Source organism: Cydia amplana, chromosome 1 (genome assembly GCF_948474715.1).
Source record: "Cydia amplana chromosome 1, ilCydAmpl1.1, whole genome shotgun sequence".
Taxonomy (NCBI): Eukaryota; Metazoa; Arthropoda; class Insecta; order Lepidoptera; family Tortricidae; genus Cydia; species Cydia amplana.
In genome coordinates this window covers 18139365-18162531 of record NC_086069.1, presented here as the reverse complement: position 1 = coordinate 18162531, position 23167 = coordinate 18139365, and the positions used below count along the sequence as shown (strand labels likewise).

Sequence of the window (23167 nt, the reverse complement as noted above, 5' to 3'; positions counted from 1 at the left end):
AACAGAACCCAGATAACTATGATCTACAGTATGAAGGCAATCAATTGTTAGTAAAAGTACTGTAGTTAGTAGTTTTCGGTAGTCACATTTGTACTTTATATTTACCAGTCGAAATTGCCCCGCTGCACCTTACAAGATATTCGTGAACGTACTAGGACACCTATATGATCGAGGGATTATTAATTTTACAAACATATATCTCGTTTATTCTGGAAAATAAGAAACATCGCATATTTTTAAAGTGAAAACTTCTTTAGCGGCGCTGGGTACTTTTTGAGGTGGGAAAAAAATTATAAACTCGAGACAGCGTAAGGCGATCACGTGACCGTAAGGCGATCACATGACCGTAAAGGTTTAGATGGCCACTCATTTAGATGGCATTTAAATCAATAAAGAAAAACTCAATGACATTACATGAAAAAGGTTCTAATCTTGTACGGGCTGAAATACGAGGATCTCACAGTTACATTCTAACTTTATATCACTCAACTATATAATTCAATATAGAATAGAGCTACATCTTGATGAAATCGCTAATAAAAGTGAACTCTAGTACTGGTGAATAAAACTCAAAATATCATGACCAAATATTTAGATGCGAGGTCTGCAAGGTAACTTTACAATTTCTATTCGAATTTTAAACAATTAATTTTTTATCGGAATAGAAGGGATCTATCAACAAGGAAATATACAATAAATTAAAGATACGTATGCACATAAAAAAGTTTAATCATATAAACAATGTTTACAATTGAGATCGTTAACAGTTACCTAAGAATTATGGCATAAGTACATCGTTGTATACAGTCTCCACATTGGATGACAATATAAATTTATGAATATGTTTTTGATTTATATCAAGACACAGCTTTACTATTTCATTAGAAAAATTCAGAAAAACTATTTTTTGAGAGGTTTTGTCTAAGTCTTGAGCAAGTATCATCAGATTTGAAGCTACGGTTGAATCCATTTTCCTTAAGTTACTTCCGTCTACGACTATAACGTTATTGGAAGCATTATAGCTCTGTGCAGCTTTTTGAACTTTTCTTCGAACATGTTCTGCAGCACAATAAGACAGTCTGCCATTCAAGGGTATTCTAACAATTTGTCCTTTGTCAATACTGATTGTGTTTATATCAATTATTGGTCTCGCTGTTAAGTAAAGCAATGTGGCTGCTTCTACAATAATTCCAATCACTATACCGTATTCCAATCCAAAAAACATCGCAACTACCATTGTGACAAGTAAGTAAAATAATTCTAGTTTATTATTCCTCCACAGTCTGCCAAATATTGCGAAATCAATCATCGAGAACATAGCAGTCATAATTAAAGCGGCCAAAGAAGCTTTAGGTATAAAGTAAAATGTCGATGTTAGTAAACTGAGTGCAAGAAGGATGATTAGGCATGTAGCAATGCCTCCTGCAGGGGTTTGCACGCCAGAAGCATGGTTCAATGCCGTTCGCGTAAATGACCCCGTTATTGGCATACTTCCTACTAATGATCCAATAATGTTACAAACTCCAACAGCTATCATTTCTTGTGTGGCGTCAACAGGTTTCCCTCCTGCAAATGCCTTAGATATTGCTATTGTTTCTATAATAGCAACCAAAGGGATAATTATTGATTGGGGTCCATATACTTGTAACATGTCTACAAATGAGTAAGTTTCATTAACAACTGTAGTAGTAAACGGCGGAAGTGTAACTTTAGGAATGCCTTTTCCAATTTCACCAATCAAAATTAACGGTTCGGTGTCAGTGATGACTTTTAAAGTGTAAGCTATTATCATTCCGACGATGACAACTATAGCATTACGGCTTAGAGATATTAACCATTTTAGTTGTTTCACAGTGCCACCGTTGCGACCACATCCTTCACCAAATCTTTTCAGGAGAACAAGAACGCCGATAGACAAAAAGCCGAGTATGGGGTTCCATTGTTTCACAGTTCTGATATTTAATATAAAGTTATACACTGAATCTCCGAAGTTATCTCCAGAAAGTCCATCAAGGCCAAATAAAGCTTTTAACTGTGCTGAAGCTATCTGAAGAGCTGCTGCAGTTGTGAATCCGCTTATAACTGGCATCGAAATGAATTCTATTAAGAATCCGAGGTTCAGTATACCAATAGTCAGTTCTACTACTCCAGCTATAAAGGCCGCCAAAATCGCAAAATCAGCAGAATAGTTGTATACGTATTTGGCAACCATTGCTGCCATAATAGCAGTTGGTCCAACAGTTACGTTCATGCAGCTTCCAAATATAAGGTACACGATTCCACTTGTCAGGCTCGCATATAGCCCATATTCAGGGGTTAAACCGGCTATAACGGCATAAGCAATGCCTTGAGGGATAGCCGTTAGTGCTACCGTAATCCCAGCGATTACATCCGGAATGATCTTTGTTGTATTGTATTTCGGCAGCCATTCTACTATTGGAAGTCGCTTTTTCACAATTTTAGCACTGCACAAATCCTTCTCGCACCTTTTTCGTTTTCGTACGCCATTTGTATTTTCGCTATAATTAACCGGTAAAATAGTCATTTTAAGCAATGTGATCTGGAGCAGATTGCCAAATGTACTATAAGTATGTTGCAAAAACCCATGCACCGACGCTTATCGTTATCTCTCGAATACACTTGAGAAACGGCCGGCAACGACAGATCGCAATCTATAAATTTATGTGGGATTTTCCTGCCATATGATTTTATTTTGTGATGATGTGATTTCTGTACAACGGTGTGAATAGACTTGAATGGACTTTATCGAAAATATTAGGGATATTGATGGATGGACGGATGATATGAACATTTTAATGTCACAAAAAACTGACACTACGTTGGACTGACGAAAACTTTTTAGCGTGTCACCTAAATTACAAAAGTTTTCGTTAAAAAGTGTTAATAAATCACCTCTGAGGTAACCATAATGAAGTAAATTAATGAATTAACCAAACGAGCTTCTTTATCTCGTTATTAATTCGTCTAAGGCAGCGGCAGCCAGACATCTTACAAATGAGAGTGCGGCAAATATTTGTGTAAAGCGAACCGATTCACTTAATTCAATCAAGCTAGCTTCGTTATTGTTATACTTTGAACCGAACTTGTGACCAAAATTATTTATAGCAAGACTCGATTAAACTAGGATAAAGTTTTTATTATTAAATAGCTTGGATTTCATTCTTAATACAGATGTAGAATTATTAACATAAATACAGTCTTCAGATGCTAACAAATGTATGTAAAGAAAACAGCATCAATCAGGGTCCGGAAGCCGTATGATTTGAATATAAAGGGAGTTCATGAGGTGTGGCTGAGGGCATGTGAGCCCGTCATTAGTCATCAGCCGAGGATCCTGGCAGACGTGACCTGGATCCCGATGCCGTGTACACTTAGGTGGCAATGACGCACACGTGGCGTTGATGGCTTTTGTTTTTGATCTGAGAAAAAGTTTCGTCGCAGAGCTTTAGCATTTCTCTAAGGTACTGTTGCAGTGAAGGTCTTGAGATACAAAAAAATATTATATTCTAAAAACATTATGTTATTATAATATATTCGTTCCTTCTAAGTTTATCAACGCCTGGATGTAAAAAATGGAAAATGTAAAACCCTTTAATAAATATACCAAGACTGTGCTCTAAAAATAAGTAAAAATGGATGTAACGGCACCCCAATCCAATAACTGGATTACGAAGGTACAGAAAGTGACAATTGAAACATCGCGTAGGACCGGACTAAATTTAAATATACGATGCCCGTGCATGAGTGGTCACGAATCTTGGCGGTTATTTAGATGAGCATCAATTTGTCGGATTTTTGCGGACACTCGGAGAAGGTCCTCGGAGGGTTGGGAGTGTCCAGATACATTTGTTATATCATATTTGACTTCTTTATAATCTGAATTGCAAATACTTTTTTATATTGTTCCCATGGACTAGAAAGTACTTATGATAAAACGTATTCTTACAAGGAAAAAAAACATTCGATAAACTAGATAATTAAAAACAATTTAGGTGTGTTATAACAGAAAATTCATTGAAGGATAAATAACATAAGGCTATACAAATATTGCTATAGGTACTTATTATTATAATTTTTGTTATTCATTAATCGTTTATTGTATGCTGAGCCTAAAGCGATTCGAAGACAAAGCGCTACATGTAATGAAAACAAAGAAATAAAACGGGTCCTAAGTACACGTTGATGCATGGGGCCGTTGAAATAATATTATCGTTACCGTGTACTTATTCCAAAGAAAATCAACATAAAGTGAATAAAAGAAAATTATGAATCGCGCGAAAATAAATTACCCCGTGTTGGCGGCAAAATAACATCACATTTGAATGCCTTTTATGCTTTATGGGACTGTAACTATATGAAATAAGTCCCGGTGCCTCTTTATGGGACATGGGGGCACGTACGCGGCATAATTTTTGAGTTATTTGTTGCGAATACACAGCACTCATAGAAAAGTTGAAGTTAAGATGACGATTTTACTGCAAATCTATGCAAAGTGCATGATCGAGCTTATTTTTAGGGTTCCGTACCGAAAGGGTAAAAACGGGACCCTATTACTAAGACTCCGCTGTCCGTCCGTCCGTCCGTCCGTCCGTCCGTCCGTCTGTCACCAGGCTGTATCTCACGAACCGTGATAGCTAGACAGTTGAAATTTTCACAGATGATGTATTTCTGTTGCCGCTATAACAAAAAATACTAAAAACAGAATAAAATAAAGATTTAAGGGGGCTCCCATACAACAAACGTGATTTTTGACCGAAGTTAAGCAACGTCGGGCGGGGTCAGTACTTGGATGGGTGACCGTTTTTTTGCTTGTTGTTTTTGCTTGTTTTGCTTTATTTTTTGTTGATGGTGCGGAACCCTCCGTGCGCGAGTTCGACTCGCACTTGGCTGGTTTTTTTCTTTTCGTTTTGATCTTTGATTTTAAATAAAATAAATATTGCTTTATTTAAAGACCTGGCTGAAAGGTACCGAATAAATTTCCAGTAATTACATTATCGAAAAACTCACCTCACCGCGAACAAATTTTTCTCCGTCGCACCTCAAGCCCATAATTCCTAATGACATGCAATAACCGTACCCCCAATTTCCAACATAAACCCGCCATAACAATATCGACATCAGCGAAATTTTTCCGAGGCATTTTTTATTTGAGAATAAGTAACACTTTTCGGTGTAATCAAAATTTTGCGGCCCCTCCGGCCGGGGTGTTTATCGGCCACTCAATTTGATTTTTACCACCGCACTGATTTCAACTCCTTCCACGAAACGCTGAGGGACTCGCGAGGAATTGTAATGAGTTGATGTATGACACCTTCTTTACTACTGTAGGTACTTATTTCTATTTTCATAACTTCTATTTATTATATTTCATATTACTAAATAGATGTAATAGGTAGCAAAAGTAGCAAAACTCTTATCTATTCACTTTAAAATTATGCAGTGGACTGGTGTGTGAATGTATCCGGGTCCGACTAAAGTTTTTTTTTTCACGATTATGTAAGTACGCATCTTATTAATTTATGTTAATATTTATTAAAAATTCAGTAATATATAAAAGTCAAATAATTCTTAAAACGTAACAAACGTAAACATAATCAGTTATTAAACCTGGTTTTCGAAAAAAAAAGCTAAATCAGAGCATTTTGGGTTTTCTCTTTATCTAGGTAATTTACATAAATCGTGTAGGTATCGAATTCCATAACATAAAATTGTACGAGTAGAATATATCTTCAAGCTTCAAGAAACATAAAATGTAAAAATAATCCATGTTATAGTGTAAGGGTTAATTATTGAAACAACGACATCTTGGAAGTGTTATTTATTCGTAAAGCGCTATCTCACTCTTATTTAAGTGTACATGTTGTTATTACCTATCGAATGAGCGTGTTATGGTTCGACCTAAACATCGACTTTGCCCTTACATGCCCTTTGAAATTTAAATTGACTAGAATATTTCTATTGTTTTAATTTTAAATTTCACATTTCTCTTACCCTTACCATAGTTTTAGTTAAACTAAGCTGACATAATAGATATATGATTCACTTCATATGAAGTAACCTTAACTTTACTCTGAACCTTCTTCACTTTGAAATATATTTAATATTATATTTTCATTTATTTATGTTTGTATTGTAGGTACTAAGGTCTACTGTGAATACTGTGATAATACAAAACCTGAAGGTCCTTTTCAATATGTATCTCAAAGTATTGACACATGTATGCTCCCTAAAGTTCAAGTCGTTCAATACAAAACGTTTCGCGTACGATGCGGGCGAGGGACGTTAAGCCGAATATTATGAGTCGATCGCCGGCACAGGTGCCGCTAAACATCCGACTTGCGCTTGCCAAATATTTGTGATACGTGCTCGACGAATAATGTGGCAAACGTTTCAAAATGAAACACTAGGTCAACCAAGAACGTGAAAAAGTTTGGTAACCTGTATATTTTTAAGCTTACTCATTATGAAGGTTTCGAGGCTTGGAGGCGAAGTTGGGAACAGAATTTGGTGATTGCAATGTATGTTAATATACATATGTATATGACACCGTAAGATTGTGAACCCGTTAGTTTATAATCTAACGTAGGTTAGGTTAGGTTAGTTTATAATCTCCCTGCCGTCAGTTTATAATTTAACTAGCGAGATTATAAACTGACGAATGTTTACAATTTTATGGTGACATATACATTACATACATTGCAATCACCAACTTACTAATGTACCTACTTATAAATAAATAAATAAATATTATAGGCCATTTTTTTACACAAATTGACTAAGCCCCACGGTAAGCTCAAGAAAGTGTTGTGGCTACTCAGACAACGATGTATATAATATACAAATACTTAATTACATAGAAAACAACCATGACTCAGGAACAAATATCTGTGCTCATCACACAAATAAATGCCCATACCGGGATTCGAACCCAGGACCGCGGCTTCACAGGCACTAGGCCAGACCGGTCGTCGAAACTTATATGTACTTTATGATTTGTACTAGAAAGTAGTAAAAATTGTAATCTGATAATGGTCACATGTCTACCTAATGGTTTTAAGTTAATAACAAAAACTGTCAGTGATAAACTGTTTAATACCTTTCCTAGATTTGTGATATTGGACGGCTTTCTCATGTATATCAACAAATTTACCAACTTATCCATGTATTTTGTAATGGAAAAATATTTTGATAACAAAATACATCTATTAAACTGCGATTTTGGACTACTTACCCTTTTAGTTTTACCTTATGAATAGCGCAATCGACCACTTGGTCCACTTGGACCAATAAAAATTTAGAACCTGGTCAAATAGAGACACAGTATTTATAGTTTAACTTTCTACTGATAAGTTGTAGCGATTAAGTGTAAACCTATTAACTTTAACTAGCCCGACAATTAAATTGTTCTTGTTCACTATCGGGTTGTTTGTTTTGACTCCTTCGGTAAACCTTAGTTCCAAAAACTAGTATTACAATTTCAAAATTGTTTTTATTGCCTTCAGCTCGCACTCCCTACATCTCGATCAAAAGATAACAGAAACAAAAGCTGTATACAAAGATTTGTCCCTATCAAAAGGTATGTTTGCGGATCTGATTACAGCGGGCACCGTCGTGGTCAGTTGTCCGTGATAATTCGGACCGGGCCGGACTGAATGCGCTCATTGGTGCATAAAATATTTCACCCTCCTTCAAAATCATCAACGATACCTGCCTTTCTGAAAACAGCTATTCCGTCTTGCTCTAGAGTAAAGCATTTACAAAGGACGGCAATATATTACGAATAATTTTGTTTTATACACAATAAATTAGGTTAGGAATTGGGATGACAAACAAGCGACGTGGAAAGCGCAAACGGGAGAATTGCACGCCATTACACTTCTCACCTGCTGGTAAGATCTTTGGGAAAATGAGTGGGAGAAAATAAATAAGGAGCATTTTCTTATACATTGCGCTATGCTGGCGTTTTATATCAGACCAATTTAATAATGCGTGCGGGCGTCGAAAATATTAGCATTCGGTTCATATTTGGATTAAGCAAGTTTGACCATGTTTCTCGTTTCCGTCTCCATATTCGTTATCGTCGTAATTTTTATACTTTTTCTCATTTATTTTACCTTTACCTAGAACGCTTTACCTTCTGGCCATTAGACGCGCTCAATCTCTTGCAGTGTTTGAAAATCTGTCTCTTGTCTGTTTGTACATAATTATTGTTGTCTCTGTGGTTGACATTGCTATATTTAGCTATATTTCGGTTTGTTTTATACATTATGTACGTTTATGTATGTCTATTTCTATTTTCTTATATAAAATTGGCTACATAAAGTTTTTCCTTTTAATTAAATGTTATGTTTCCGCAACGCTTAGCCCGTCTGGAAGATATTGCTCTTTACCGATAAGACCGCCTGTTGTCTGCCTCTATGTTTAGTCAATTGTTTTTCCTTGAGCTGTATTTTACTGTGATTTGCCAATAAAGAGTACTCTATCTATATATCTAAAAGAAATATTTAGGTACACTAATATTAAATTAACATGTAACAATAAATTAGATTGCAAGTAAATAGTTACACGTTTTCTGTGCCCTAAAAAGGATCGTTAGTTTTGAACGGTGTCCTAAATCGCTTAATGTTTTTCCGCTTTGATGACAATGAAAATGTGACGTCATCCATTTTCTCTGACCGTTCTATTCCGTTGATAGTTTTCCCATAAACGATCACCTCGGGCTGTAGCAATAAAACCTCCTGTTATCTATGGACGTTTTCCAATACACTGGTCAGCTTTAGCGTTTCGTTCTCTAACCAAAACATCCATACAATGTGATTTGTTACTGTCTCTTTCTGATTGATATAACTGAAAAAGGATAGCGTTATTGCTTACATGAAATTGTTATGGATACAAGTTCCCTTTGCTAACACAGCTAACAATTATCTAAATAGCCATCTACATTCTTACCCCTTACATTTTATTATTACCGGTCAATTTATCCGATACTATGCGGTGTTCGCAAATCTTAGCAAATCCTTCGGATTCATGTTTGCCTAGTAGATTTAACGATAAGAAAGCTGGAAACTGACCAAGGAAATAAAACAGGGGATTTGTGTTTGTAAGTTTACTATGAGTTGTAAGCTGCCGATTTATGATTTCGTCGGGCTTAGAGGTAGGTACTTAGATATTTTGCTCAATGAGATGGCTCAGATTGTGCATTAAATTAATTAGATACTCTACTACTCATACAGAAAAAGAGATAGTGGCTCCAATGGGGTCCTTGGGGTACGCCACAAATCTTACGCTTTCATTGATTGGGCAGTATTGAGACACAATAGGTGGTGGTTTAAATGAGGTACCCCCGCCTGTAGTTAATGTGCTGGACAAGCTGATTTTGGACAAAGCTCCTTTGAGCAAAGAGACATCGGAAGGAATTACAGGAAATAACACAAATAATTAAGATTTAGGTATGGTATAGGTAGATGAGGTATGTTTGATATTAGGTATATATGTTTTATTACGATATTTTATGTTGTATGTTGTATACCTACAGAAAAAAATTGTAGGGGTACTGGTAATGTTAGGGTACTGGTCTTATTCAAAGATAGCTAGCATACCTATACTCGAGAATTTGGGACGGGTACAGCCGTGACCGGGTGATCCAGTGGTCAGAATTGAGAATGTAAGCCGCGTAAGCGGAAGACGCCGGTTCGATTCTGGCCTCGGCCATACATATATTTACTGTTGCTCCAAATTTCCCTGATGCTTGTAATTAGAAAAAGTAATTTGACATTTGCCGGTGTGTATTATTTGAAATTACCGTGTTGTGATATAGGTCTAATAATTGTTATACGTTACATAACTAATATTTTCTTACTAAATATGTAAGAAAAAATGCCATCTTATTTTCAAAATTCATTTTCAGTTCAATAATTTTGCAAATGGTATATTTTACAATACAAATTTGAGTAAATATATCTACAGAATCATCTCCGACTCAAACATTCTTAAAGGCATCGGCTGCTGACGCGCTACGACCGTTCCCACATTGTCTCGCTGCACGAGGGTAGACAAAAGAATCGCATCACTCACTGCCCATTGCCCCTGTCCGGTGGACATTCGGCACAATGATTATACCTACCCCGCTATTTATCTTCCGGATTAACTTGCTTATCGACTTTAAGATATTGGTTTCAAAGGACGTCGAGTTCGCCGTCGACTATTTTCATTATCTCGGATCTAGGACTGAATGATTCGACATTAACTGAAAGAAGGTGTTTTGTTTCAGGTTAATACTATTACTTATTAGGTAGGTACTTATAATTTTAAGGAATGAAAATCAAGAGTAGAATTCAAGTTTCAAAATCTTTTTCAAGAGTAAAATTTAACACTCAAATTGCTTTTAGAACTATGACAAAATATATCAAAATATGGATACCTGCAGTCAGCAGCAGAAATTGATAAGCGCGCGAGGTGTTCAAAATTACCTTGATACGCTATTATTCTCTTAACAATAAAGTCGCGTCGAGATCATTTTGAACACCTGGCCCGCTTAGCAACTTCTGCTGCTGACTGTACATAAATGCACAAAACAAAACAAGTCGAAATAAAACTTACTCAGTCGCTTAATGACAATCTCTATCCCCAAACTGTTGATCTTGCAAAAACTATACGCAATTAAGAGGTTAAATTATTCAGACGACAGTCCCCAAGAGGGTGGACAAATGCCCGCTTTAGCACTTAAATAGTGCGAACGGTCCCCAAGCGGCGGTCCAGCCGCGCGGACAGCCCGGAGGCGTTCCAGGAGCATTAGCGACACACGAACCCTCCCCTTCTCGGTACCGCAAATTAACTTCATAAGGAAACCTACGCCGAATCTTTTCCTACCCCACCTTCACAATATTAATATTAGTCCCGCGTGCAAGGGGTACGATACTACAAATTCCAAATTAACATACGCTCGTACCTTTAGCAAACATCGCCAAGACACCGGTCCGTAATACAATGTTTGCTTCCGTGTAAGGGCCTTTCGATGAATCTTAATCTTCCTGAGTCAGGTTACCCTCTAACCCGCATGTGTATAACTTAATCGACACCCCTTCCCCATAACTTGCCTCTAATTGTTTGCTCTCGATATTGTCGACGTCCTCTTGTTATGGTTAATATATACCTTTTAGCTCCAAGAGCTGCGTACACAATCCAATTTGGGTACCAGTTTATGTACTATTCATCAATTTAATTATTCACTCGTGTTGTTGAACTAAACTTTCCCAATTAGCAAATATGCAAAAATGAAAATATTTATTACACTACAGTGTAATCGTTGTTTTTAATAAGGTACTTCTACAGGCACAACTGCATACTATCTCAGCATTATACCTACTAACATCTTACTACATACATAACATATTACGAGTATTCAAATTAAAACACAGTCAAAGTTAAACGAAATTCTTACCTTTGTCTCGTTTTATTGCATGTAGCTCCTTACGCAGAGGTGTTCCTTTCCTCATTACCCCTCCTGCTCAATTGTCGTGACGAATCGAGTCATAAAGTGCCATCATCTTCTACATGTACCACGTACCCGGGTAACTGCTTCTTATAAACTTTTCGCGTAATTAAGAGGGAATACACTTAGGTACCTACATTGTGTGATATGCTAAGTTGCAGTAACGAAGTCATGGTGCGCGGCATGTTAATTTATTGCACATTAGCTCAAATTGTGATTGTATAAAATACGATTTGAGAAAAAGTTCCACTATAATGTTTTGTTTGATTAACAAGGTTTTAGATGGTGATACTGATACATGAAAGGTGATTTAGTTATGTCTATACTCTGAGAGGTGAATGTAGGTCAATTTTGTGTTTTTTAGGGTTCCGTAGCCAAATGGCAAAAAACGGAACCCTTATAGATTCGTCATGTCTGTCTGTCTGTCTGTCTGTCCGTCTGTCCGTCTGTCCGTCTGTCTGTCCGTCCGTATGTCACAGCCACTTTTCTCCGAAACTATAAGAACTATACTGTTGAAACTTGGTAAGTAGATGTATTCTGTGAACCGCATTAAGATTTTCACACAAAAATAGAAAAAAAACAATAAATTTTTGGGGTTCCCCATACTTCGAACTGAAACTCAATTTTTTTTTTCATCAAACCCATACGTGTGGGATATCTATGGATAGGTCTTCAAAAATGATATTGAGGTTTCTAATATAATTTTTTTCTAAACTGAATAGTTTGCGCGAGAGACACTTCCAAAGTGGTAAAATGTGTGTCCCCCCCCCCTGTAACTTCTAAAATAAGAGAATGATAAAACTAAAAACAATATATTATGTACATTACCATGTAAACTTCCACCGAAAATTGGTTTGAACGAGATCTAGTAAGTAGTTTTTTTTTATACGTCATAAATCGCCTAAATACGGAACCCTTCATGGGCGAGTCCGACTCGCACTTGGCCGCTTTTTTTCTTCAGATTTTGGGGTTGCCCTCATTGGACCATGAGGAATAAAAGTGTATCAGTATCACCAACAGATTCACCTCTTATCATACTCAGGGACCTCCGTAGCTACACAAAATCGTCATGTATTATTGTATAATGGTTAAAGAACTAGTTGTTAAAGTAAGTGTTTTTCTAAACAACCTCTTTTTGTCAACGCCACCCAGCTCGTGTATATTCAATTCGATCAGGTTGTTTTGAATTAATTTGTCTGCACAAGTTAGATACTGGAGTGGAATCAGCCTTTTCGGGTTTTTCTAGTCTCCGCCCGTAGCAATTAAAAAGCAAACGGCGTCTCGCGTCTCGTCCTGTACCGAAAATAAACACGGAAGCACGTTTGTATGTTTTCCTTTAATTAGCATATCACTGTTGTCTTGTACGCCCGGTTTGTTACATCATTTCCATATGGAAAAATGATTCGAATCTCGCCCTACTTGGAGCTCCCCATCGCAATATGTGCTTCGATGTCGCAAGAAGAGGGGTATGTGAAAATTATACGGCGGTGGAACGCATTAATTTGCCATATTAATTTCGCCGTAAAACTCTGCTCGCGACAAGCCGACGGGGAATTGCGGAGTTCGTCCCAGGCGGCCGCTTGTTCACACAATCGCTTGTTCAACACGGCTTTATGGGTCCTATTGAAGAAAATACCTCCGAGATGTGCCTCGTTACCTATGTTGTTAAACCCTTGCTATATTGTTTCATGTTACGGCGATGCGTAACTTTGAACTATGTATTTAATTTGGCGCTTGTCTTATTAAGAAAGTTTTCTTGTTTAACATTTAGCTTGTATTATTTCGTTTAGTGCTCTCCTTTAACTCGAAGAGTAGTGTAAGAGTAATTTTTCATTTAAGGTGCAACGAAGTGATTTATCTAAGTTGATAGAGGGCGACCATTTTGAACGGCATTGTTAAGGTGTCTGCGCCGACCCTCGAGGAGAGCTGGTAATCGAACTATAATTTATGATGGTCAAGAATGGGCTAATGCACTTAGGTACTTCGATTTGGAGATCGCGGGAAAGAGGGCTGCCATACCCTTATTGCCATACAAATGGGTTTATGAAATATTTAGTAGTATTTTCACGGTAACACATATGTGGTAAGATTTACAAAAAAAAGTATTGTTATAATATTTTTGGTTTACATATCTTCTAGTGTCTAATTATTAAACAAATATTACTCCCTAGGGAACGATTTCCGCTAATGACCCATCTATGCCCGCGAGGGCTAGTACCATACCTCTTACTCTCATGAGCATGTATCATAAAAAAATAACTAACAACTTTAGTTTACTATGTTTAAGCTTAATACGAAATCTTAGATTAATCTTAGAGACTCGTGTAGGTAGATATAAATGTAGCAATTTACGAAAAATTTGCAGTTTGTCCAAAGTAATAATATTTAATATAAATATTATACTTTCCTAAAAATGCATTTATGCTTAAGTGCAAAAAGTAGAACCAAATTACAAACTTAGAGATCTCACGGCAATATGCTACCCCATAACTCATCCCGTCGATCTTCGGGCGCTATCTAAGCCTCGTGATAAGCGTTTTCTCATGACTTGCATATTCGACGCCCTGGCTTAGGGCTGCTACCTACTAAGGGATGGCTAAAAAATGCGAAGCAATTTGTTTTCTTTTTGATCGATATATGTAACGAATTCTTATCCAATATTTATGAACAATATTTGTAAGTAGTGAAGCGCTGGTGGCCTAGCGGTAAGAGCGTGCGACTTTCAATCCGGAGGTCGCGGGTCCGAACCCCAGCTCGTACCAATGAGTTTTTCGGAACTTATGTACGAAATATCATATGATATTTACCAGTCGCTTTTCGGTGAAGGAAAACATCGTGAGGAAACCAGACTAATCCCAATACGGGCCTAGTTTACCCTCTGGGTTGGAAGGTCAGATGGCAGTCGCTTTCGTAAAAACTAGTGCCCACGCTAATTACTGGGATTAGTTGCCAAGCAGACCCCAGGCTCCCATGAGCCGTGGCAAAATGCCGGGACAACGCGAGGAAGATGATGATTTGTAAGTAGTGAAATGGGGCCTCTTGGAACCATGAAAAAAAAACTGAATATGTTGTTTCAACGATAAGCCAGTCTAGTTGTTATAAATTTAAAAAAATGTATGTTGTTTTTTTTTTAATTCGTTTTTACGTTCCTTTACATTTTACAGAAAACGTAAAAGTGCGGTTAAGTATGGTATTCAAAACATTATTGTTTGTAATGATGTAGCTGGAACGGTCGGCATTGAGTAAAACTTGGCGTCCAGATACAAAAACACACAAGTTTTAATTTAAAATAAAATAGTTTGGTTCTCGATTACGACATCTGTGATCATTTTTTCGTTACGCATTTTCATTGAATTTCCATATATTCAGATATTAATTATATTAGCGGGGGAAATATAATATTAAAAGAAATTTAACAATGGAAATAAGTAGGTTGTTTAGTATTCAACCTACTGCTATACTGATTTATTTGAGGTAGCGAGGCTACTGGCCGGCGACACATTCGCAATGGTCTAAAAAGTAATAACTAACGGTGTCAGTGTCATCAAAACATCGCAACAGAAAGAATATCTGAATTCGTGAAATATACCAGAAAACAGTGTGCAGTGCCTTTAAATAACGAGGAAGCCACCAGCGAGCAATCCATCCACCCGCAGAGGCCTCTGCCACCTGCAGACCACAAATACCGGTAAGCCCTTCTACCATCAGATAAAGCAGTATAGTGTCGAATGAACTAACTTAAAAAACTACAGTCCACTGGCTTTACGCCACATTTTCTGGCCTCCGAGCCGATTCTTAAATTTCCCAAATTTCGAACCCTCCCAGATTTATTTTTTCCCCAAAATCCTATCTTCTATACCTACTTCTATAGGCTAACCGTTGCGTTTCCCTTGCGGATCGTATCCGCATATTATCTCGCTGTTTCCTGTTTATTTCTACGATTTTACTGATATTTATTTCAATAAAATATCCAATTCGTCATACATTTTTTGTCCGTGACAAACAATGGCGGAAGGCGAGGTGCAATTGTTATTGCAAATAAATACGTTGACACTCGAAAAAGAATATTTGTTTAACAAATTACAAAAGGCTTATGATGTATCCAAAACTGTTAAATTGGATAGTCTAGACTCGGTGCAAGATTACATGGTACAGTTTTCGGAACTCGATGACGCACGTTGCGACTTCGAAAAAATTGTCATGGAGATTATCATGCTGGAGATGCAGGCGAACCCCAAAGCTAAACCTTCAGCAAGCTCGTTAGAAAGTTTCGACGATTTATATTTTGCTTGTAAAAAGGTAGCTTTGAACTGCAACCGTATAGTCCAGGAGCCAACCAAAAATAATTTCACTGAAACCAAGGATGATTGTTTCGCTAGGCCACATTTACCGAAGCTGACTTTGTTTGAATTTGATGGTCAGGTGGAGAATTGGGCCACATTTCATGATACATTTGTGTCTTTGGTTCACAGTCGCAAGTTCGAGAACATAGATAAATTTCATTATCTGCTGTCTTGTGTCAAAGGCCCAGCACTGAATATTATCAAGAGTCTTCCGATCACGTCTTACAACTATCCTGTAGTTTGGAAAAGCTTACTTGATAAGTACCAAGATGTCAGAGCGTTGACCGGCAGGTATCTGGATAAAATGCTGAATTTTTCACCTTTGACAAAAGACAGTGCAGCGAATTTAACCTCATTCGTGGAGACTTTTGACCATTCCTTGAAAGCTATTCACGCCTTGCAGATTGAGAACTTGGACGACTATCTATTCTGCCATCTGGCACTTCGCGGGCTAGAGGGTCTTTCCGCGTAACTCGGACATGACAACGAAAAAATAAACTATTGAATTTAGAATGTGTTTGAATGTAGAATAATCAAATGAGGGTAGCAGAACAAATTTTATAACCTTAAGTCAATAATAAGTCAACGGTTGTCATAATTTCCGACATTGTAAGTGCTGCTTGCGGAATCAACTACGAACGTAAAATAAGTGATTATAAATATTACGACTTTAATTGATTTTTACGCAAAGAAGAGGTAAGTAACCTTTATTTATCTGTTGTCTATTAAATTATTCACGCGTTACTTTGATTACAATTATCATAAGTTGAAAGAAAAATATGTAAGAGGTGAATGAAAATTGCATGTCGTTGAGTAACGTGAGTAACGTAAAAAACAATATTTTTCATTTACTGTACTGAAGTTTTGGACAAACGAACTTATATTGAACTATGTGTATGATTGGGCTTAGATGGTGTCATTCTCGCGGTTTATTTCTCCGCATAAGTGTTATTTTATAGAAATACATGACTTGAGATACTTGTAACGTGAGTCACAGTGAATCGCGTTGTTGCAACTGTAAAGCGAGTAACTAAATATTTGAATGTATTTTGTAGCTACAATGCCTCTATCAGCGGCAGAAAGGGCAAAAAGAAGAAGACAGAAGCTGAAAGACGACGGAAAGTACGAAGAGTATAAGAAAAAACATAGGCTTGCCGCCAAAAAATCAGGCAAAAGAAGAAGTTGCTAGATAACATGACTCAAAAAAAGAAAAACCAATTTATAAAGGATGAAAGAGAAAAAACCAGAAAAAGAGTTGAAAAACATATAGATCAAAGAAAAAAGCTGAATAAGCAAGAGCCTTAGATAGTTCAATTGCATCCTCATCTTCGATGTTAATTAATCGCCAAGCTTTGGGTAGAGCTAAATAACGTATCAGAAAAGTTCTAATTCTAATAATAATAAGTATTGTATTGTATTGTAGTACGGGCGATTTTCCGCAACTCGACGTCCTGCGCCTATTTTGCGTGATAGGGGCTAGTCCTGCCAGCCCAGCTCCTCGAGGAATCCTATCAAACCTTTGATGTTGAGTAGGACCTCGGGGAGATCTCTCGGGGATCCGAGATGTTTTGCCCTGTATGGGGCCACTCCGCTGCATTCCAGCACCACGTGAGAGGCTGTTTCTTCCTTCTCCATGCATCCACGGCATAGGGGACTGTCTGTGACACCTGTTATAAAAAGATGTTTGTTAAAAAGTCCATGACCTGTTATGACACTGGTTACCATACTCAGACGGACTTTTCCTAGTTGAAGGAGTGCCCTTGTGAGCTTACCGTTGATGCTAGGCATGGCTTGTTTGGCCTGTCTGCATCCAGTCTGGTTTAGCCAGTGTTCTGTGTGTAGTTTCCCTGTGCGTGCCAGCAGCATTGAGCGTACCTTGCTAAACGGTATCGGGAGAGTCGGTTCCGGGCCAATCGCCCCCGCACCCGATCCTTGTCTGGCAAGCTCGTCCGCAGCATCGTTACCTCGGGATCCACTGTGTCCCTTGATCCATTGTAAGGTGATCTTGTTGTTCTGACATACCTCCATTAGTCGTTCGTGGCATTCGTGTATGAGTTTGGATGTAACTATATGGCTTTTTAGGGCCATTAAGACTGCTCTACTGTCGGAGAGTATGCGGATGGAGGATCCTACTACCTTCCTTGCAGTGATGGCAGCCGCCGCGTTTATGATACCCATGCACTCAGCTTGGAATACCGAGCTATGGGATCCTAGCGGAGTGGTGATTGACATGTTCAGGTCTTCTGAAAAGGTTCCAGAGCCCGATCCGCTGTCTGTTTTGGACCCATCAGTGAAGATTCTCAGCTCCCGGGGATTGAGTCCTTCGTAGTTGTCGTCCTCATATAATTGTATTTTGTACCTTTTGTCGAAGATGGCTTGTTTGTGAATTCGATCCGTGCCTGCCGTGAGCACTGGAAATTCGTTGTATACCTTTTCCAGGCATGTTGTGTGAAGAGCTCCTGTGATGTTAGACCATATATTGAGGGTTCGCAACCTTACCGCTGAGAGACTGGCCTCTTGTTGTATGTGTAGGTGCAGCGGTGGAAGGTTTAGCATGACCTCCATGGCTGCAGTCGGAGTGGACCTCGTGCAGCCAGTGGTGGCCGCGCATGCGAGCCTCTGGAGTCTTTGTAGCTTGTCACGTACGTTGCCTAGGTTTGTTCTTGGCCACCAAACCAAAGCACCGTAGCAGAGTAGGGGGCGGATTATAGTCTTATAGAGCCAAAGGGTAATTTTCGGGTTGAGTCCCCACCTCTTACCAATCATCCTTCTGCACTGCCAAAAGACTACTCCCGCCTACTAATAATAAGTAATAAATATGCTATTTGTTTGCTAGAAATGATAAAAAATATCAAAATATTCTAGGTAGTCGCAAGTAACGTGATTCACGAAATCGCTGTAACGTGAGTTCGTAAGGTTTTATATTTTATTTAAATAAGGGTGTATCTTTGATTTTATTTGGTTAACTATTAAAGAAGCTTGCATATTTATGTCATTGTTTTGTTATTTTGTTAAAACTAATTCATTCAATAATCAAAGGGAAATCAATAAACACAAAAGGCGTAAAACTCCGTGTCCATTTCTTGTAACGTGAGTCATGGAGTTATTTTCCACTTTTCTCCAATTTTTATAATTTGATGGAGAAAAAGTACTTCGATAAATGATTCGCAGTAATGTACTCTGTGATATTATTATCAAGTTTTCGACGTAGAAAGCTCTTGATCTCAAATATACGACAAGATTGTTAGGAATAGTGACTACAAAGTAACGTGAGTCACCGTGGATTTACCCTAGACAGTCATTCTCGGAAATTGTTTGAAGAAAGCCGCGATCAAAATGAATTACCGACTTTCGCGGAATTAATAAATTTTGTGAACAAACAAATAAAAGTGTTGGAACATACTTTTCCTAGTACTAGCTCCCGGACTATAAACCATCAACAAGTCAAAGTGAAGTCACCTGTCAACTTCACACAACCGAGTCATAAACCTGCCAGTTTCAAATATTCGAACGCGACCTCGTCTTCGCAAAAGGTTGGATTAACTGTTTCGCGTAATAATGATACTCAAAATAATTCGTACCAAAACAAACTGACTTGCGTGCATTGCAACTCAAATCATCTGATTTATCGTTGCGAACAGTTTCGTAAACTGTTGATTCAAGATAGGATTGACCGTGTCAACGCCTTGAAGATATGCAGCAACTGCTTGAAAAGTGGTCACGAAGCGTCAAGTTGTAAGAGCAATATGACTTGTGGAGTTTGCTCTCAGCCTCATCATTATTTGCTACATCGGGATGCAAGTGTTCTGCAGGCTCCGGCCGTGCCGACCCTGCAGACGCCCCGCGCTGCCGTGCATGCAGCGGGGCCTTCGCCGCCGCGCTCCGTGAGTGTGACGCCCGCTCCAACTGGAACTGAGAATCTTCACTCCGTGAGTGAAAATTCAGGTTCTTACGGTGTAGTGTTGGGGACTACGAGGACTCTAGTGGTTGACATCACCGGACAACATCAGAACTGCCGTGCTGTTCTTGATTCTAGAGCGCAAAGCTCATTTATTACTTTGAATTGTGCTCAACGTTTGGGCTTACCTCGCAACAAATGTCCTTACACAGTATCAGGACTTGGAGGTGAACTTGTCAAAAACTTTGGCATGGTGACGTGCGACTTGAAGCCGTGTAAATTGGACGTTCCGAGTTTCCAGGTGGAGATGGTCGTCGTGGAGAAAGTGTCATCTGAAATGCCAAATGTTTCGTTTCCGCCAGAAGTTGTGGAAGAATACAAGAATTTTGAATTGGCTGACCCGTTGTTTTTCGAGAAGTCATCGGTGGATATTCTACTGGACAATGGCGTCGTGTCCGAATTGATTATGGACAAGCCTACTACTGTCAAGCCGAACATTCCAAAGGTTATTGAAACCATTTTTGGGTACGTCGTTAGCGGAAGATTATACAACGACAGTAACGACACCGAAACACCAACACAGAGTTTCCATCTGACGATTTCTCTAGAGAAGACTTTGGACAAAACGCTGCGTGACTTGTGGGAAGTAGAGGAATTGCCGTGCAAACCTGTACTCAGCCCACAAGATCAGCTGGCTGAAGATATTTACGTGCGTGATCACTCCCGTGATGAGGGGGGGAGGTATATCGTGCCGCTGCCTTTTGTTCCTGATGCGCCGATACTCGGAGACTCTCGCGCTGCTGCCGAGCGACGACTGCTGGCAACAGAGCGCAAACTCGCGCGCTCACCAGTGCTGCAGCAAGCTTACAATAACTTCATGTTGGAGTATGAGAAACTAGACCACATGGAATTGTATACTGGTAGCGAGCCGAGCAAATATCTTGTACCACATCACAGTATTTTAAGGCCAAGCAGCACATCTACGCCGTTGCGCGTAGTCTTTGATGCTAGTGCGAAAACGTCTACAAACGTCTCTCTTAATGACACCCAGTTGACGGGACCAAACCTATACCGTGATATAGGAGCCATTATAACAAATTTTCGATTATTCGAATACTGTTTCGCAAGTGATATTTGCAAAATGTATCGTGCAATCCTTGTGCGCGAATCTGACCGAAAATATCAACATATTTTATATCGGTCGTCAGTTGACGAGCCGATAAAAGTCTATGAGTTGAAAACAATCACATATGGCGTGAGTTCGAGTCCATTTCTGGCCATACGCACTTTACTACAATTAGCCAGTGATGAAGGCGAACGTTTCCCTTCTGCTGCTGAAGTTGTACGTCAAGGCATCTATATGGATGATATCCTGTGGTCATGCGCCACCTTCTCTCAGGCATGTGCATTACAGGACGAGTTGATTAATATGCTACAGTGCGGAGGACTTGTGCTTAAGAAGTGGTCGAGCAACTCTGAACAGTTGTTTGAGCGCGTCCCGGCCGAACATCGTGAAACTACTGTCACTTTTCAAAAGGACAGGGATGACGTTTCAATTAAGCTTTTAGGCTTGAAATGGTCTCCGGTGTTTGACGCGTTCAGCTTCTCATTGAACAAACAAGATACCGTCAATACTAAGCGATCTGTACTGAAGACTCTTGCGTCAATTTATGATCCTGTGTGCATTCTTCAGGACCTTTGGAAGGTGGGTCTCGGTTGGGATGATCCACTTCCTCAAGACGTATGCGAGCAGTGGTTGACGTGCATTGACGAACTACCCCGACTATCCGAGTTGCAGATTCAACGGCATATCTTGCTTCCAAATGTAACTGAATGCGAACTTGTTGGATTTAGCGACGCGTCTTCTCGTGGGTACGCCGCCTGCATCTACGTCATCTCACGACATCAGTCTAACGTTAAGTGCAGATTGTTGATGGCAAGGTCAAAGGTAGCACCTGTCAAAGTTCAGACTATCCCGAAAATGGAACTTATGGCCGCAGCACTTCTTGCAAAACTAATGAAGTACGCGTGTGAATGCTTAATTCGGGTTAATGTGACAAAAATCACAGCTTTGACAGATTCGTCTATTGTCTTGGCGTGGCTACAAACTGACGCTTATAAATTAAAAACATTTGTGTGTAACCGTGTTACACAAATAACAGAGTCAATACCTCCTCATGCGTGGCGTCATGTGAACAGCGAAAACAACATGGCAGACGTCGCCTCGCGAGGTGTTTCTCCGTCGCAGTTCATGGCTGGTAACACTCAGTGGTTTGAAGGGCCTGCCTGGATGTATGACGATTGTGAGAATTGGCCTGTTTCCACTTTCATAAACAAATGTGAAACACAAATCCCAGAGATGAAATTAAATACAAATACATTTAATTTACTATCTCAACAAACGGGAGAAGAAGGTAAACTGGAATTCGTTGATCGTGTTTGCTTCCAGTTCTCTTCTTATTCTAGAATGCAAAGGAGCATCGCCTGGATCTTACGTTTACTGCGACGATTCCGTGGTGACGTTTCGATTTGCGACCAAGTTTTAACGACAAAAGACTTGAATCAAGCCCATGATTGCTTGATCAAATTAGTACAAGCAGCTTATTTCAAAGAGCAAATTGAAACTTTGAAAAAGGGCGTAACGTACATCCCTTCGTTAAGGAAGCTTGCACCCTTTCTTGACGATCGAGGCTTCCTCAGGGTGGGGGGTCGTATCCCGCACTCTGACTTGCCTTACAATGCGAAGCATCCTATATTGTTGCCGAAGCAAAGTAGGTTTACAAAGCTCTTGGTTGAATATTTTCATAAGAAATATTTACACACAGGTCCGCAGACCTTGCAGAATATTCTCAACCAGAGATATTGGATCTTGTCGGCTCGTAGCCTAATTCGTTCCATTCATTCAAAGTGCAAGAGCTGCTACAAATGTAGACCCACTCTGCTGCAGCCTAAAATGGGTGACCTTCCATCAACTCGTCTGTTACCTAATAAGGTGTTTGAGCATGTAGGTGTGGACCTGGCCGGACCCTTTTATATAAAGGAAAGCTTACGGCGCAATGCCAAGATAGAGAAGGCTTATTTAGCGGTCTTCGTTTGCTTTTCAACTAAAGCCGTGCATTTGGAAACGCTCTCCTCTCTATCTGCCGATTGCTTTTTGGCTACTCTAGACAGATTCGTATCCCGTCGCGGTCTTTCGGCATGCTTTTATTCCGATTGCGGGACGAATTTCACAGCAGCCAGTAAACATCTTGCTGATGTTCAGAAATTCATGTCTGACAAGAGCACTCAACAGGATATTTTTAACGGCTGCGCTCAGCGCTTGATTAACTGGCAGTTCAATCCTCCTAGCGCCCCTCACATGGGTGGTTTATGGGAGAGTTGCGTTCGTATTGCGAAATACCATCTTGTGCGTGC

General features: G+C 39.1%; 1 protein-coding gene and 1 long non-coding RNA gene across 3 annotated transcripts in view; both read right to left on the bottom strand.

Moving 5' to 3' along the window:
* LOC134649539 (uncharacterized) overlaps nt 1-23167 on the bottom strand; it is a 405305-nt gene that overhangs the window by 240613 nt on the left and 141525 nt on the right. The window contains exon 1 of one of the 2 annotated variants that reach the window (XR_010096968.1): nt 12119-12286. The exons of the other annotated variant lie outside the window; for it this stretch is intronic. This is a non-coding gene — a long non-coding RNA (uncharacterized LOC134649539). Of the gene's footprint in view, nt 1-12118; nt 12287-23167 lie in introns of those variants that run through there. 2 annotated transcript variants of the gene reach the window in all.
* On the bottom strand, nt 779-2545 carry LOC134654094 (sodium-independent sulfate anion transporter-like). Its single transcript, XM_063509522.1, has one exon. It carries the CDS (start codon nt 2543-2545, stop codon nt 779-781), a length of 1767 nt encoding a protein of 588 aa, XP_063365592.1.

Coding starts and splice junctions, on each gene's coding strand:
- LOC134654094 (XM_063509522.1), bottom strand. CDS start 2,545: ATGACTATTTTACCGGTTAATTATAGCGAAAATACAAATGGCGTACGA.